The 16,243-nt window shown below is 40.2% G+C and overlaps 1 protein-coding gene across 1 annotated transcript; it reads left to right on the top strand.

Annotated features, from left to right (window-relative positions):
- The first annotated feature begins 6,424 nt into the window (after positions 1–6,424).
- Positions 6,425–15,597, top strand: acta2 (actin alpha 2, smooth muscle). Its single transcript, XM_078565970.1, has 9 exons — positions 6,425–6,678; positions 8,159–8,304; positions 9,250–9,378; positions 9,538–9,648; positions 9,941–10,025; positions 10,109–10,270; positions 11,021–11,212; positions 11,862–12,043; positions 14,361–15,597. The coding sequence occupies exons 2-9, from the start codon at positions 8,176–8,178 to the stop codon at positions 14,502–14,504; spliced, it is 1,134 nt and encodes a 377-aa protein (XP_078422096.1). The 5' UTR covers positions 6,425–6,678; positions 8,159–8,175; the 3' UTR covers positions 14,505–15,597.
- The last annotated feature ends 646 nt before the right edge of the window (positions 15,598–16,243 follow it).

Raw genomic sequence — 16,243 nt, 5'->3', positions numbered from 1 at the left:
TTTACCAAGGAGGAAGATGCGGCCAAAATCATAGTGATAGAGGAAGAAGTTGAGAATCTGGATGGGCTAAAAATTAATAAGCAAGGAGATATTAGATAAGCTGTGTATTTAAAGTAGATAGATCATCAGGAAAAAATCAGATACGTCTTAGGATACTGAGGGAAGTAGGGTGAAAATTGCGGGGATGCTGACCATAATCTTTTAATCTTCCTTAGATACAGGAGTCATGCCAGGGGATTGGAGAATTGCAAATGTTATAGCTTTGTTCAAAACAGTTGTAAAGATAAGTGCAGCAACAAGAGGCCAGTCAGTTTAACTTCAGTGGTGAGAAAGCTTTTACAAATGATAATCTAGGACAAGATTAACACGTGGGCAAATGTTTAACATTATTGATCAGAGTAATACAATTTATGTGATGTACATGGACTTCCAAAAGGCATTTGATAAAGTGCCACATATCAGGCTTGCCGGCAAAGTCAAAGCCCATGGAATAAAGGGCTAGTAGGCTGCATGGATAAAAAAATTGGCTGAATGGCAGGAAACAGAGTGTGGTGGTGAACGGTTGCTTTTGGGACGGAGGATGGTATATAATGGAGCTCCCCAGGGGTCAGTAGTAGGACCACTGCTTTTCTTGATCTATTTTAATGACCTGGACTTGAGTTTTCAGGGCACAATTTCAAAATTTGTAGATGACACAAAATTTGGAAGTATCGTGAACTGTGAGGAGGATACTGATAGACTTCAAGAAGACATAGGCCAGAATTTTATGGCCCCACTGTGGTGTGTCTCCCCCTGGTGGATGCAGTGAGCCATTGAAACCTCCATTCAGTTCCGTGAGACCGTAATATCCCACTGGGTGGGAGGAGCAGTAAAATCCTGGCCATAGGCAGGTTGGTGAAATGGGAAAACCCGTTGTGGATGAAATTTTTTGCAGAGAATTGTGAAGTGATTCATTTTGATAGGAAGAATGAGGTGAGGCAACATAAAATAAGGAATACAATTCTAAAGGGGCACAGGAGCAAATGAACGCCGGGGTTTATGTGCACAAATCACTGGAGGTGACAGGGCAGGTTGCAAAAACAGTTTATAAGTCATGTGGGATCTTGGGCTTGATAAATAGGAGTGTAGAGTAGAAATGCAAGGACATTATGGGGAACCTTTATATCATTGGTTTGGTTTCAACTGTGTTATTGTGTCTAATTCAAGGCATATATTTAGAAAGGATGTAAAGATATTAAAGAGGGCGCAGAAAAGATTTATGAAAATGGTTCCAGCGATGAGGGACTGCAGTTACATGGATAGATTGGAGAAGCTGGGGCTGTTCGCCTGGGAGAAGAGAAGGTTGAGCAGAGTTTTTATAGAGGTGTTCAAAATCATGAGGGGTCTGGACAGAGTGGATCAGGAGATCCATTTCAGAAGGGTCAAGAACCAAAGGGCACAGATTTAAGATGATTGGCAAAAGAAGCAATGCTGACATGAGGAAAACATTGTATGCAGTGAGTGGTTGGGATCTACAATGCATTGCCTGGGAGTGTGGTGGAGGCAGATTCAATCATGGCTTCCAAAAGGGAATTGAATAATTATCTGAAGACAAAAAGAATTGCAGGGCTTCATGGAAAAGGCAGGCGAATGGGATTAGCTGAGTTGCTTTTGAAAAGAGCCAGCACACACAATGGGCCAAATGGCCTCCTTCTGTGCTGTAATCATTCTTTGATTCTGTAGGACAAGATGTCACATAACAGCAGACAGCAAACATAGATGGAAGGAGGGTACAAAACTAGAAACCCTAGAGTCCTTTGAAGGGGCCATGCTGAGAATGATTGGGAATGGGAGTGTATTGAGAGTGGAAGAAAGTGAAGTCAGATGCTGCCTTATGACCCAGCTCAAAGATGTACAGGCCACCTTAATTCATGCATCTCCCGCTAATATCCAGCAGCTAGTCAACTCACATATTTTCTTTTCCCACCTATTTCTATTATTATTTTTAAATTTATTTCCATCCATTGTTTTATACCCACCTTTTAGCCTATTTCGATCCCTTCCCCCCACCCCACCCCTCTAGGGCTATCTGTCACTTGCTCATCCTGCCTTCTACCCTTAATGTCACATTAGCACATCCTTTAGCTAATATCACCACCGTCAACACCCCTTTGACCTTTTGTTTATGACATCTTTGGCAATCTCCCCTTTGCCTCCACCTATCACTGACCTTCCATCCAGCTTCACCTGTCCAACCCCCCTTAAACAGTATATATTTCACCACATTTCTATTTCTCTTTAGTCCTGGTGAAGAGTCATACGGACTCAAAACGTTAACTCTGTCTTTCTCTCCACAGGTGCTGTCAGACCTGCTGAGTTTTTCCAGCAATTTTTGTTTTTGTTTCACATATTCCTTTCACTGGTTTCAAATGCAAAAGCATCAGGATAAAAAATATACTAAACACACATACACAGGTTACTTCATAAGGTAGCACTTTATTTCAACTTATTCCAGAGAGCTTGGAGGGAATTTTCCCAGGCCTGTGGAGTGCATTTGGAGATGGTCAGGAAATCAGTTATAAAGGCACTAGGATGGTTCTCCAACATGTTCCGGCCTCCTTTCACTTTTCCATGGTGCAGTTTGTGTGCAATATCAGCAACTCATCTGGCAATTGTATTTGTTAATGATTCAATTATCAGTCATTTTCCCAAGGCAATGGAATTTTACCAGCGCTACACTTAGTGTTCTCAACTTTGATTGAATGTTTTCCTGGAGGTTATACCACATGACCTGCCCCAATATTCCAGCCATTAGTTGGCCAACACATCTATCCTTGTGACACACTGCTTTTTTACACCAATTGGAAAGCAAAAAGACTCATTACCCAATTGGATGATGCTTGACTGTCAGCCAAAGAGACTTTTCCCCCCATTTTCAATATTTCTATATCTGGGAAATGGAAATGTTCAAAGAAATTTTTTTTTTAAATCTTTTAGCGTCCCTATTAATTTTTCCAAGGTTTCACACAGCAGTGCCCTGGAGATTGATCTTCAATTCCTAGAGACTCCAGGCCAATCCTGGAGGGTTGGTAAGCCTAGCCGGGACTCCCAGCATTCAGAACTCACCAACTCACAGGAGCAACCGAACAATGAGAGGTTGGAGTAGCCTGAAAGAACCATGCAATGTGAACTTTAAGTGTGGAAGACATCAAACCTGAGGTAATCCATAGGTAGAGGTTTGTCACTGCAGTCGTACCTCATTGAGACAAATGCTACAATGCTTGGTGGAAGAAATGGCTGCCTGTTCCTTCAGCCTTATCCCACTCTCATTTCTCTCCGCCATATTTTGTGCTATTCACCTCAGCAACACTCTTGGTGCAGCCACTGTGAAGGTTGCCAGTTACCCTGTGAACTGATTCACCCTCCCGTCTCCTCAATCCACACACCATCCTGAAATGTACAGTGACCTCAAAGGTGGTTCTTAATTAAAAGCCTTCTGGAAGATTGAACCAGAAGGAGCGGCAATCATGTGTGTGTGTTGCCAATGTGGAAATGGTCCCAACATCTGAAAAAAAATCTAATTTGGGAAAATTCAGCTCTTTATGCCTGATATTGTAGAATAAGGTAGCAGTAAATGAAAGGATGACAATCCATGGCAGTTGAGGTGGTGTAGAGGATAATGCTGATGATGGTGCAATGGATCATTTCTTAGCATACATATGGATGTCTCAGGCAGTTAGATGACAATATCCACAATGACAACCTGGCACAAGGCTCTTTGGACCTGCAAATATCTTTCAGTCTTTGGGTGAATCAGAATGATCTGGCCTTGCCTGTGGATAGGGGTTTTTCTCTACTTCCTTCATAATGAGGTGTTTTTGGGTTGCAAAATAGCAGATGACAATGGGATATTCGGTCTCGCCTATGCAAGGATTTGAGTGCTTGCTTCAATGGGCCAAAAGTTTATCTACTTGTTAGATGCACGGGTCTTGTTGCATTTGCACTCATTTTCTTTTCAGGACTCCTGCCAGGGTATTATTGGGCAGGGATGTGAACAGCATCCTTCATCTCCCAAGAGGGCCCCTCAAATCGGCAGGAACAGAGGGTTATGATAAAATAAAATTATTTTGGTTTGTGCCTGGGAAATAGTCATTAACCAACTTGGATGTTAATGGATTGGCATCTTCGGTAAACCTCTCAAAGCCATGACTTCCACTACCGAGGACAAAGGCAGCAGGTACATGGGAACACCATCATCTCCAAATTCCCCTCCAAGTCATACTCAGCCATTCTGAGTTGGAAATGTATCATCGTTCCTTCATCATCACTGGGTCAAAATCCCAGAACTCCTAAACAACATTGTGGGGGTACCTTCAGCACACAGATTCAAGATTTAAGAATACATAGTAGTCCACCATCATCTTCACAAGGATAACTAAGGATGGGCAATAAATACCACCCTTGCAAGTGATGTGAACAATCTGGTCCATATATGTTACATGTGTGTTCCCTTAAAATCAGGAGTGATAAGAAATTGTGTCTAGGGCCAGATTGCTGATGTAAATCCTGCAATACAAAAGGATTTCAACTGTTTACTTATTAAATTCTGCTGTTGTTTTTTACTTTGGAAAATGTAATAATTGGGAATGAGGCAACTACAGAGTAACACAGTGAACAGTTTCAGTCAGGGGAAGATCTTTGTCCATCTAGTCCATTTGTCTAAAGTATGTCCTTGTACATTTTAATCCCTGAATCATATTTTCTGACACAAACCTGTTTATTTCCACATTGACTGAAGTGTCAGAGATCTTTTTCGACCACTTATACATCATAGTGATAACATATGTTTATATTTTCTCATTTTTGCTCTGGTAATGGGTTCAGTTACATGGCAACAGATTTCTCAAATCACAATGCTTAGCAGGTAGAATTGAGTTATACTGAGGACAAGGAATGACTGCAGCTTAGGTTGAAGACTATGCTTGGACTATTGAGACATGAGGAAATATAGCTCACACTGAGTCTGCTGTGAGGTGATGACATGGAAGGGGCCTCGGACAACTTGTTTTTGTCAAATCAGGAAGAGCTTGGGCCTGACACCTGAGCTATTCCTATCACAGCACAAAACTGGTATATAACTGCATGTCTATATTTCAAAGATTATAATGAAAACCTAAAAGTATTTTTAATCCTTTCAGTGCCTCTGTGCCTTGAGACTTGGGGCGAATAGTAATGATTGAAACATTTACAAAAATGAACTCCCTGCATGTTAAAAGCCAAACAAAAAGTAAGAAATTGTAGTAAATGAATTCATACATTCAGTCTCAGGAATGCTTGCATTTTATTGCTCATCACTTGTTTTCCTTGAGCTTTACTGTTGAACCGCTTTAGTCCATGTGGTGTAAGTATGCCCACTGTACTATTAGCTAAGGAGTTTCAGGACTTTGACCAGCAACAATGAGGGAGTGGGAACTTGGAGGTGATGTGTTTCCACACACCTGCTGCCCTTGTCCTTCTAGGTAATGGAGCTCACGGATTTGGGAGGTGTTGTCGCAGGAGTTTTGACAATTTATTGTACTGCGTCCGGCAGATAGCACACATTGCACCAGTAGTAAAGGGACTGGATGTTTAAACTGATAGGTGATGTTCCCATCCAGGTATATGGAGAATGTTCCGTCACATTCCTGAATTGTAGGTGGTGGAGAGTTTTGCAGTCAAGAGTTGAGCTACTGCTGGTAGAATACCCAATTTCTGACCTGCTTCAGTAGCCATGGCATTCATGTGTCTGGTCCATTTAAATTTCTGCTCAATGGTAACTCTCCCAAAATGTTCATAATGGGATTTTGGGCGAAGGTAATACGATGTTCATTTCCCGACACATCACTTTAAACACTTGCACTTGCTGTTTAATGGTGAAGTTTCAAGTGCTAGGTGAGATACAAGCGCACTATGAGTGTGCAGAGTTATCAAGGTCATTGTTGTTAAGTGCGCTTCAAAGGCAAAATACCGATACAATAGTACACGGATACCAATCAATTTTCAGGCGAATAGGGGCTAGCGAAACGTTCCCACTTCCCTCTATAGGGCTATCACTTTAAATGTCCAAAATTGAGTTATTTCAGTGAGGGGGATGTGGCCATCTCTCTGTTTTACCATCTATGGATATTCTTCAACTCCCCATAGGTTTTGTTGCACAGAATCCCTCTATTCAAAAGTGAAACTTTACATAGCCGCTGGATGTGCAACAGGAAACAAAAGTGATGTGCAGAAATAATAAGTTCTGTTTCTGGCTTCATCTTATGTTAGAAGTTGAACCCGTCTGCGCTGAGGTTCTTGTTGCCTTGTTGGTTACGGAAGATTATAAAGCGTTGTCAAGGTGATTTATCAGCCGCCTGCAGCTGCTCCCGAGTTAGATCTGTTTATACTAGCCGCTGATATCCCCCTTCATTTGAAGAACTGCGCAGTTGGAATGTATAAAGTACAAGCGAGTCCTCGGCCACCCAGAGAAGGGCTTTTGTGTGAGAACCGTATATGGCTGTGGAATAGGAATTTGTGTAGCCGGGCTAGGGGTCTGGTCCTTTTTTGGGGCTGCTGTGGGTGGAGGCAGCGGGTGACGAGACCCAAGGGCTATAAAACTTAGCAAAGCGGGAAGGAAGAGTGCACCATCCCAGAGTAAAGGACCCCGGCAAAGCAGACAGGGTGAGTCCCAGGCAAGGGTTAATCGGCAACTCTGTGTGCCTATATACATTATTCAATATTTAGAATTGTTCTCAGGTTGTATTAATGGGGAAACTGCAAGCAGCAGGCTGTTGTAAAGCAGACTATTATTGTAAATTAAAACCTCTCATTTATGTTTTTTCTTAAAGGAAGGTTACAATAGTTTTAATGCAAATTGACAACTATATTGCAGGTTGATGCTAGTTGGTGATTAGAAGAAAGGATTAAAAGTAAAATCTGCCTTGTGTAGCAATGTCTGGGGTTTGAAAAGTAAGTCTTAGGGTTGGTAAAGTGGATTTGATTCTGTAGGTTGCTGATAGATGCTAATATTGAAACCACTTGTTCTGATGAAGGTTCTGTATGTGATGGCACAGAGGTGTATCATTGTACTGCTTTCTTCTCGAAGTAATTAGTGCCCGAGAGATCATTAAATGTTCCCCAGCACTTGACTCCTTTATCTGTAGTTTGAGAAATACTTGGGAAGAGGGTAAAGTACCGTTCATTCCGCTGGGGTATATTCCCAGATGTGCTGGAAGTTGACAAAATGTTAATGTAAACGATCAACTGCATGGGTGAGGATTGAGCAGTTGGAGGTCCAGCTTTGTGCATATAACATCGAGCAAGAGCTGTATTGGACTTCAGAATCTTCATCTGTTTATTCCAGGAATCAATATCGCCTTTTTTAGTGTTGTTTCCTGCCTCTGCTTTGCTATGGCTAATCGGGAAAACAGATGAGGGGCGACAGTGTCTGCCAAAGGATCACTAGCTCACGATAGACCAGATTTTGGCATGTATTAGCCTTACGTGTAATTGCTATAATATTGCGTTGCAGTCGCTCAGTGTTGTGGATTTTCTGGCTTTATTACTAAATATGGTTCTTTCGCAATCCTTTTCCAACGCCTCTCTGGTGGTCGTTCTTGGTATTGCAAGCCCGGGGTTAATGCTGAGGATGGGCAGAAGCAACTTGGACCATAAAAAAAAGTATGCTTGAGAGAATTTTTATGGTGTCGCGGGCGATTTCCTAATTAGGAAAAGATGCATTAAAAGAAAGCTCTTCAATTTATTTGGACTTCCTGTCCGGGCGCGGGGATCTATTGGCTACTTTGAGAAATTTAAGCAGCCACTCTCTGAACAAGGACCCGTCTGAGAAACTGGATTTGCAATGAGCCAGGCATTTGATTAAAGTTGTCTTTTGGTGAATATTCTGAATTACAGAAACATTACTGGCCCCTTCAAATTCGGTGCAATAGTCGTTATTTATTGTTTTAGACAGTCTCACAAGTATAGTGTTATCAAGTTCCAGTTGTCCCTCATCCTGTCCTGGTACAGTCTATGACTGTGGTACTTGTATATTTAGATTACATTGAATTTATTGATGGATACATAAATCTGTTTTTTTCACAAGCACACAAATACATCCGCCTGGTTGTGTTTTCTGACCTAGAATCCTTTATTCCACTAGACGCAAACAGATTGAACATGTGTGACGAGGAGGAGAGTACAGCGCTGGTTTGCGATAACGGCTCCGGACTGTGTAAGGCTGGCTTCGCCGGGGATGACGCTCCCCGCGCGGTCTTCCCCTCCATCGTGGGCCGCCCCCGTCATCAGGTCAGCCGCCGGCAACGCCCAGGGCCCTTGAGCGAAGGGGGTCAGCTGTCAGTCTTCAAGAGCAGCATGAAATCCTGCAGCTAAACTAGTAATGCTGTCATTGTGGGGTGTGCACCAGAAATCTGATTACATTAAAATTGATCTTTTAATCAGTTGTACACAGGGGTAGTCAACATTTTGAGTTTTGATAGGGTAGATAACAGACTGTTTCCATTAGCTGCAGGCTGCTTGGAAGACACTGATTTAAGGCAATTGAACAAAGAAGCTGTGGGGATATGTAATATTTTTAATAGAGAGTTGTTGTGATCTGGAATGCACTGCCTAAGAGGGGTGGAGGAAGCAGATCCAATAGTAACTTGAAATATGATTGAAAAATAAAACGAAAACAGAAAATGCTGGAAAAACTGGTCTAACAGCATCTGCGGAGAGAAAAACAGAGTTAACGTTTCTTCTTCAGAGTCATGCGGACTCGAAACGTTAACTCTGTTTTTCTCGCCACAGATGCTGTCAGACCTGCTGAGTTTTTCCAGCACTTTCTGCTTTTGTTTCAGGTTTCCAGCATCCATAGTATTTTGATTCTTTTTGAAAAATAAAACTTTTAGAAGGCCATAAGAGCTGGAGAGTGGGACTAATTGGATAGCTCTTTCATAGAGTCAGCATAGACAATGATGGGCCAAGTGGCCTCCTGTGCTGTATAATTCTCTGAAAATGACAAGCTTGATTCTGGATGAATAAATTATCCCAAAGACAGTCAGAAAGAATGAAGACTCATTATAAATTACAGGTCTGGAGGTAGACATAAAACATGTAAAGTTTGTAGCAATCTCATGTCAATTATTCCTCATTATATGTTGGACTCTGGTTACCTGAATTGTAAATTCTCAAACATTATTTCAATGTGTTCATCATATATGTGAACTCCTCCTGTTCTGTTTAACCCTACAGGGCGTTATGGTTGGGATGGGCCAGAAAGACAGCTATGTAGGTGACGAGGCTCAGAGTAAGAGGGGCATCCTGACCCTGAAATACCCCATCGAGCATGGCATCATCACAAATTGGGACGATATGGAGAAGGCAAGGCACTTGCATTCTTCCTGAACCACTTAAATCAAGCTTTCTGGAAATGGCTCTAAAAGCCTTGTGTTCAGATAAGATAATCAATGTAAATACGAAAGTATTGATTGAGATGAACAGGACAGCTATATTTTAAAACACTGGTCATTATTTCTGCAGATCTGGCACCACACTTTCTATAATGAGCTACGGGTAGCCCCCGAGGAACATCCAACTCTGCTCACAGAGGCTCCCCTAAACCCCAAGGCCAACCGTGAAAAGATGACCCAGGTACTGCACTGTTTGTTGCTGCCTTATCAGTAATCCACCAGCTTTGACTAACTCCATTATGCTTTGATGATTTGGCAAACTCACTCAATAGACTTAAAACCACTATCAATAACATTGTCTGGATAATGGAACTTATGACTTATGTTAGAAATCTAGATCTCTCGATTTCCACCCCAATTAAATCTTTAGGCATTGGTGTTTAGCTATACCAATATCAATTAAATGAATAAACAAACATTTACTTATATAACAGCACTAACATAACCATTTTCCTAACTATGGTCATTTCCAGATCATGTTTGAGACCTTCAATGTGCCAGCCATGTATGTTGCTATCCAGGCCGTGCTGTCCCTTTACGCGTCCGGCCGTACAACAGGTAAGTGAGAACAGTGTTCCCTGCGTTGGAAGACGGGGCCTACCTCTGGCTGTTTCTGATCAGATGGCTGTGACTTTGTGCAGGTATTGTGCTGGACTCCGGAGATGGTGTCACCCACAATGTGCCAATCTACGAGGGTTATGCCCTGCCCCATGCCATCATGCGTCTGGATCTGGCTGGCCGTGATCTCACCGACTACCTCATGAAAATCCTTACTGAACGTGGCTATTCATTTGTCACCACAGGTAAGGAGCAGGGTTTTTTTTTATAGCAGCACTTTCTTAGTGACCCTGCATGGCTGTTGTAATGAAAACAACTTACTCAATGTTAAACTTTTTTATTAAAGTTTACAGTGATGCCTATGACTGGAGAGCAGGAAATTTTAACAGGTGTTTAAATGCAGGGAGGGCATCAGCAATTGTTTTTAAAATTAAAGGAGTTTAGACCTTTGAAAATCCCACCTTAGAATAATTTGACAAATATCCAGTCCCACAGCAGCTGCAAAACAAACTTCCACCAGTTGTCTGATGGCTCCAAAGCCAAGTCTTCAGGCAGGATGCTCACGACTGTTCTACCACTAGATAGACACAAAGAGCATTTAATAAAAGAAACAAGTATTCACCCTTCCTTGGGGAAGGCAAAGCAGCATTCTATATACTAAGGAAAGATTGTGATGGATGTTATCCACTTGCAGCAGGTGCAAATTTAGCTGATGCAAATGATTAAGTAATTAGAAAATTCTAAATGCAATTTCTACACTCTCAGTAACTGCTTAAAGTTTTGTGTAGTTACATTTGTGTTTTTCCAAGATCTTCTCTTTTGCATCATGATATCTCAGTAATGATGTTTTCCTTTAGATTTAGTGGGAAGTGGAGCAATTCCTCTTGCAAAAATAAATAGATGACTATATACAATTGTATATTTAGTATGGCCACAAGATCAAATCAAATTTTGTCAAAGACAAACCTGATGTATTATTTCACTTTGATTCACAGCTGAACGTGAGATTGTCCGTGATATTAAGGAGAAGTTGTGCTATGTGGCTCTTGACTTTGAGAACGAGATGGCCACTGCTGCCTCCTCTTCCTCCTTGGAGAAGAGTTATGAACTGCCTGATGGCCAGGTCATCACCATAGGTAACGAGCGTTTCCGTTGCCCAGAGACTCTCTTCCAGCCATCTTTCATTGGTGAGTTGATTGTATTGAAAACATTATTTGCTAATACAAGTGCTTTAAAGGATCCAAATAAATGCATTGTTTAACTATGCTGCAACTTGGATTACAAGTGCATGGGATAATATCATTACCATCATTCCGTTAACTGAGTAGGAAAATAAGGTGCAAGCTCCATCTGGGACTACAATCCACTTTTATTACTAATTCTACATTGACACTAGCTGATTCAGACACAATCAACTCCCATTAATGAACAGGCAAGCCACTCATGGCCAGAGCCATCACCATTGTCTTCTGAATCAGTTTACTGTATAATAAAATAAACATCTCCATGGGTAAATGGAACCGAGTTACAGATTAGCCAGGATCTAATTCAATGGTGGAACAGGTTTGAGGGACTGAATGACCTACTCTTGTTCCTACATTCCCCATGTCAGGTACATGAAAGTAATTATTTGTGTAGCAAGATAACCAAGGCAATTTTACCTAACCAGTATCTGCTTAATCCATTGGTGACTTTGGATTGGCACAAAATCTCAACAAACAGCAAGTTTGCAAGCTTACATTTTTCTATAGACAGTCTGCACACAGAGATACCTTTTACAAAGGGTAGTTGGAATTCAAAACTTGCTTTAATCATGGATTTACATCTACTTGCCAGGGATGGAGTCTGCAGGCATCCACGAGACCACATACAACAGCATCATGAAGTGTGATATCGACATCAGGAAGGATTTATATGCCAACAACGTACTGTCAGGTGGTACCACCATGTACCCTGGTATCGCTGACCGTATGCAAAAGGAAATCACTGCATTGGCCCCCAGCACCATGAAAATCAAGGTTAGTTAAGCAAGTTAAATAGCACAATGTTATTTTCTGTCTGATCTTTGTTAACCTCACTTGATAATGTCAAGCAGAATGACCGTTTTCCCAGCAAAATGCTAACCTAAATTGCCAGCAGAACCTCATCAGTAGAAACTCTGTGAAGTTTGGTCACTGACCGTTAACTCAATATGGGGCAAAGAGATGAGAAATATTTGTTTCCATGAGTGAAGTGTTTAAGCCAGAACAAGGCAGAAATCACTTCCATGTTGAAGTTAGGACCATGTAGTCAAATGAGTGTCACCAGAAACATCAGATGACACTCAATGCATCATTTCAATGGCAGCTATAGGTATCTTATAACAGAGCACAATGCAAAGAGAATATATGCGGAAGCAAAGTTGCACCAACATCCATCCCATTGGTAAATCCTCTTATAAAGCATATAATTAAAACTGAAAATAGAGTGATGTGTAAATTATTTAATTCCAATCTCAACTGATCTTGACTATTCAATATTTGACTATTTTATAGACTTTAGTGCTTCAGTGGCACAACTATCTTAATAAATGTGCAAATCTCTTGGTCTAAACAAGGTAATGTTTAGGAGTTTCTTGGCCCAATTCATAAAAGATCTATGTTAAATATTTTTACTGATAAGATGTGCTTCCTATTAGATAGATATTTTATTGATGTTCAGCAGGAGAGATTCCACATGGGTTAAATGTTAAAAGCAAACCTACAAATTTCTTTTTTACTTATTGCAGATTTCTGATAAAGTTCAAAGTGCTTTTTTAAATATTCTATTAACTTTAAATAACTGTACTTTTTAAAATACTATATACCTTTGTACCTGAAGATATCAGAAATGAACAGCAGCATGGATAGCTAAGAAATGATTTCACCCTCACTATTCATCCAAGTTCTGACCTTGACCCCCTAGGCGTGTTTTTCCTCTAGATAGAGAGAGAGAGAATCATTGTGTACATCTCCTTAGACCAGCTGAAAAGTAGTATGGGTGCAATTTATCTGTTTGACCACTCAGCCAGGGAATGGTGCCGACTGATGATGCAGAGCGGAGGTGACCAAGGAAGGCAAAAAAAAAAGATAAAAAGGGGCACAGAAATATATTTTAGCATTGGCTTTTGGGTGCATTAAAATGATCAGTTTAGCTGTCCCAACGTAAAAAGACTTTATAACCTTTGCTGTTGCTAGTTAGAATAGATTCACTTTTTAAGACTACTTCAAGCCACCAGATAACAAGTTCTCTCATATTTCATCTTGTAGTAAGCCTTATTAATGATGGCATAACTTCTAAAGAATATTCCAGATTAAGCTACACTTTAATCAGCTGTATAGACTGGCTACAAGCAGCTTTTTATTTATAGGAATTGGAGATTTTACCTCTGATCTAAAAGAAGCTAGTTGACTATGCAGATAGCTTTGTAAATGTGCTGTGGGGAGCATCGGAGTCTTTCAGTCCACCTTGGCAAAGATCTAGTGTGCATTTATAATTAGGGCTACTGCAACACCAATATTCCTTACAATATTACAGTGCCAACCCATTCACAGCATAAGTGAAAGTAAGAATTCACATTTATATAGCACATTTCACATCCTGAGATGGCCCAAAGCAATTCACAGCTGAATTACTTTTGGTATCCCTTGGTTCATAGACAAACACAACAGCTAATTAGGGCACAGCAAGGGCCCACAAATGGCTTGCAAGATAAATACCAGCTAATCTATTTGGGTGGGTTTGTTTGGGGCAGACGGGAGGTTGGTTATTGGTTATGGTACCAAGAACACTTTGTTTTTCTTTAATTAGTGTCAGGAGGCTTTTTATTTCCAACTGAGTAGGAAGACATGACACCACTGTAACATCTCAGCCAAAAGATAGCATCTCTGAAAATTCAGTAGTCCCTCAGTACTGTAAAGCCAGCACCTTAAGTGCTGAAGTAGGTCCTTTTGACTTAAAAAAGGCAAGATTATTACCACAGAGCAGAACTGACAGCAGGCAGCACCAGCAAATAGGCTTGCATTTGCAATACTCTTAAACTCTCCACACGGTGAAGTTCCAAAGGGTGAGGCACTTCCTCATGGAAAGAAAGCGAAAAATAACAATAAGCACCTGGGATTACTGTCACGCGGTCAGCTGAACAGCTGAATATGGGGAAGAAAAATAAATATTGTAAAAGTAAGAACTTCAGTAGGAACCCACTTTCTCAGAGACGATTAAACAAGCGAACCTTGTCTATTAATTGATTAAGCTGTGATTGAAAAGTGTTTATGTATAAGTCATTCTTATCATTCTGCTATGTACCTTTTATAACAGATCATTGCTCCTCCTGAGCGCAAGTACTCAGTCTGGATTGGTGGCTCCATCCTGGCCTCCCTCTCCACCTTCCAGCAGATGTGGATTAGCAAGCCTGAATACGATGAGGCTGGTCCATCTATTGTACACCGCAAATGCTTTTAAACCATCGTCTCTCCTCTCTCCTTCTGTCTTTTTTGTATCTTTTTGCAACAAGAAAACTGTGAATGTGCAATTAGAGAAACATACTTTCTACTATTTTCATTCCATTTCTCTGTCACTAGACATTAGCTGTAGCTTTAACTGAATGAATGGGAGTTTTTAAAATAAAGTCAGAATGTGCTGCCAGTATATTCACAATTGTCTTGTGTTTCCTGAAATATTCAACACCTATTTATTTAGCAGCATGATGACTAACTAGTCTGACATAACTAGAAACAAACATGCCAGGGGAAATTTAAGCTTTATCTTGTTTTATTTATTTCAAGCTGTTGCCTTTTTTAAAATCGGTTTGAAACTTTCAGATTAAATGACCTCCCATTGGTAGATTTATATGAGATCTGTCCACATTTTCCTCAAACGTCTACATCTCCTTTCACTAACCCTTGTCTGCTTTTACTTTCTTCAGAGAAATATAGTTATCTTGGGTTTAATGCTGAAAAATTATGGTTTAATAAATTGTTGCAGGGGATGCTTGATTCAAGCAGTCCACTGGGTTTCTGAATTCAGGTGTGTTTTGTGCAGTTAAGATAAACTAATAATCCAATTTATAAAAAATATTCAATGGGAGCGCCCATTGCTATTTTTTTACTTTGTTATTCAATTCTGATCACTCTGAAATCAGACCTATTGAAAGTATAAGTATTACAAGTGACTATCAGTACTGTATCATGAAAACCAAAGAAATTAACACTAACTGAATTTGTACAATGTGATAAGGCTACAAATCTGTTCCCCTTAATTCTTTAGATATTCTCATTATATGGGAACAAAGCAGGAGTGAGTAACATTTGGTAAAACCTTCATGTTTGATACATATATCGACTCAGTATAAAAAGTTGTTGTAAGTGTTACATTTAAAGTACTCTGTATTGACTTCAGTAATAATCCGCTGCATTGCTAATTGAGTATCATTCCCATTGGTGTAAACTGTTCCTTTAAACTAGTTAATTTCCCTTAAACTATTAGAGAAAATTAATTTTGAACGTGAATAAATAGGTTGCAAGTAAAATAAAAAAATTAATGGGGTGTACTTTCATCATTTCTATATTGTAAATTTGTTAGCAAATATATAACCATTATCTAAGTAATTGATACTGCAAATTTGATGCAATATTTACAGTATATTATGTAGCTGCTTCCTAAAACCCAGCTAATTCTATACACCAGAATATGTGTTCACAAGCAGGTACATCTCACAAGAATTAACATGTTAAAAGCACAACATTGGTCACTGGTGATGCTTTATCCCCATTCTCTCAGTGTTAGGTTACGAATTACAAAAAAAAACTTATGAATTCAGCTGGGAACTTGTTAAAGAGACAACTGATAGAACAGTGTTGTCCAATGCAGTAGCCACATGTGAATAATTGAGAATCCAGATGTGCCCAATTGCATTTCTGATTAGTATATCAAAATTGAGCAACAGTCACAGTTGCTGGACACGTGATCTCGATGCTCACATTTGCATGGCATATGCACGTGAACTTTAACCCTTCTGGATGTTTGTTGGCAAATAGGAAGCAGAAAGCAGAGTGTGCAAGTGTTTTTAGTTACTGAATGATGATAGATGTGCATTAATTAAGCATACCCACGCAGAGTACATTTACTTATATTGTGTGAGTATATGGATTAGTGGATGTGGCTAAAACAATATCACTGCAGCCACATCTGTGACTAGTCAG

Source organism: Cetorhinus maximus, chromosome 20, assembly GCF_964194155.1.
Source record: "Cetorhinus maximus chromosome 20, sCetMax3.hap1.1, whole genome shotgun sequence".
Lineage (NCBI taxonomy): Eukaryota > Metazoa > Chordata > Chondrichthyes > Lamniformes > Cetorhinidae > Cetorhinus > Cetorhinus maximus.
Note: the sequence above shows the minus strand (reverse complement) of the source record. Positions and strands in the feature narration are given on the sequence as shown.

What these genes read in the sequence shown, in the direction of transcription:
- acta2 (XM_078565970.1), top strand. Translation starts at nt 8,176, where the DNA reads ATGTGTGACGAGGAGGAGAGTACAGCGCTGGTTTGCGATAACGGCTCC. An exon ending in CTATTCATTTGTCACCACAG is followed by an intron (nt 10,271 to 11,020) that starts GTAAGGAGCAGG and finishes TTTGATTCACAG; the next exon opens with CTGAACGTGAGATTGTCCGT. An exon ending in CTTCCAGCCATCTTTCATTG is followed by an intron (nt 11,213 to 11,861) that starts GTGAGTTGATTG and finishes TCTACTTGCCAG; the next exon opens with GGATGGAGTCTGCAGGCATC.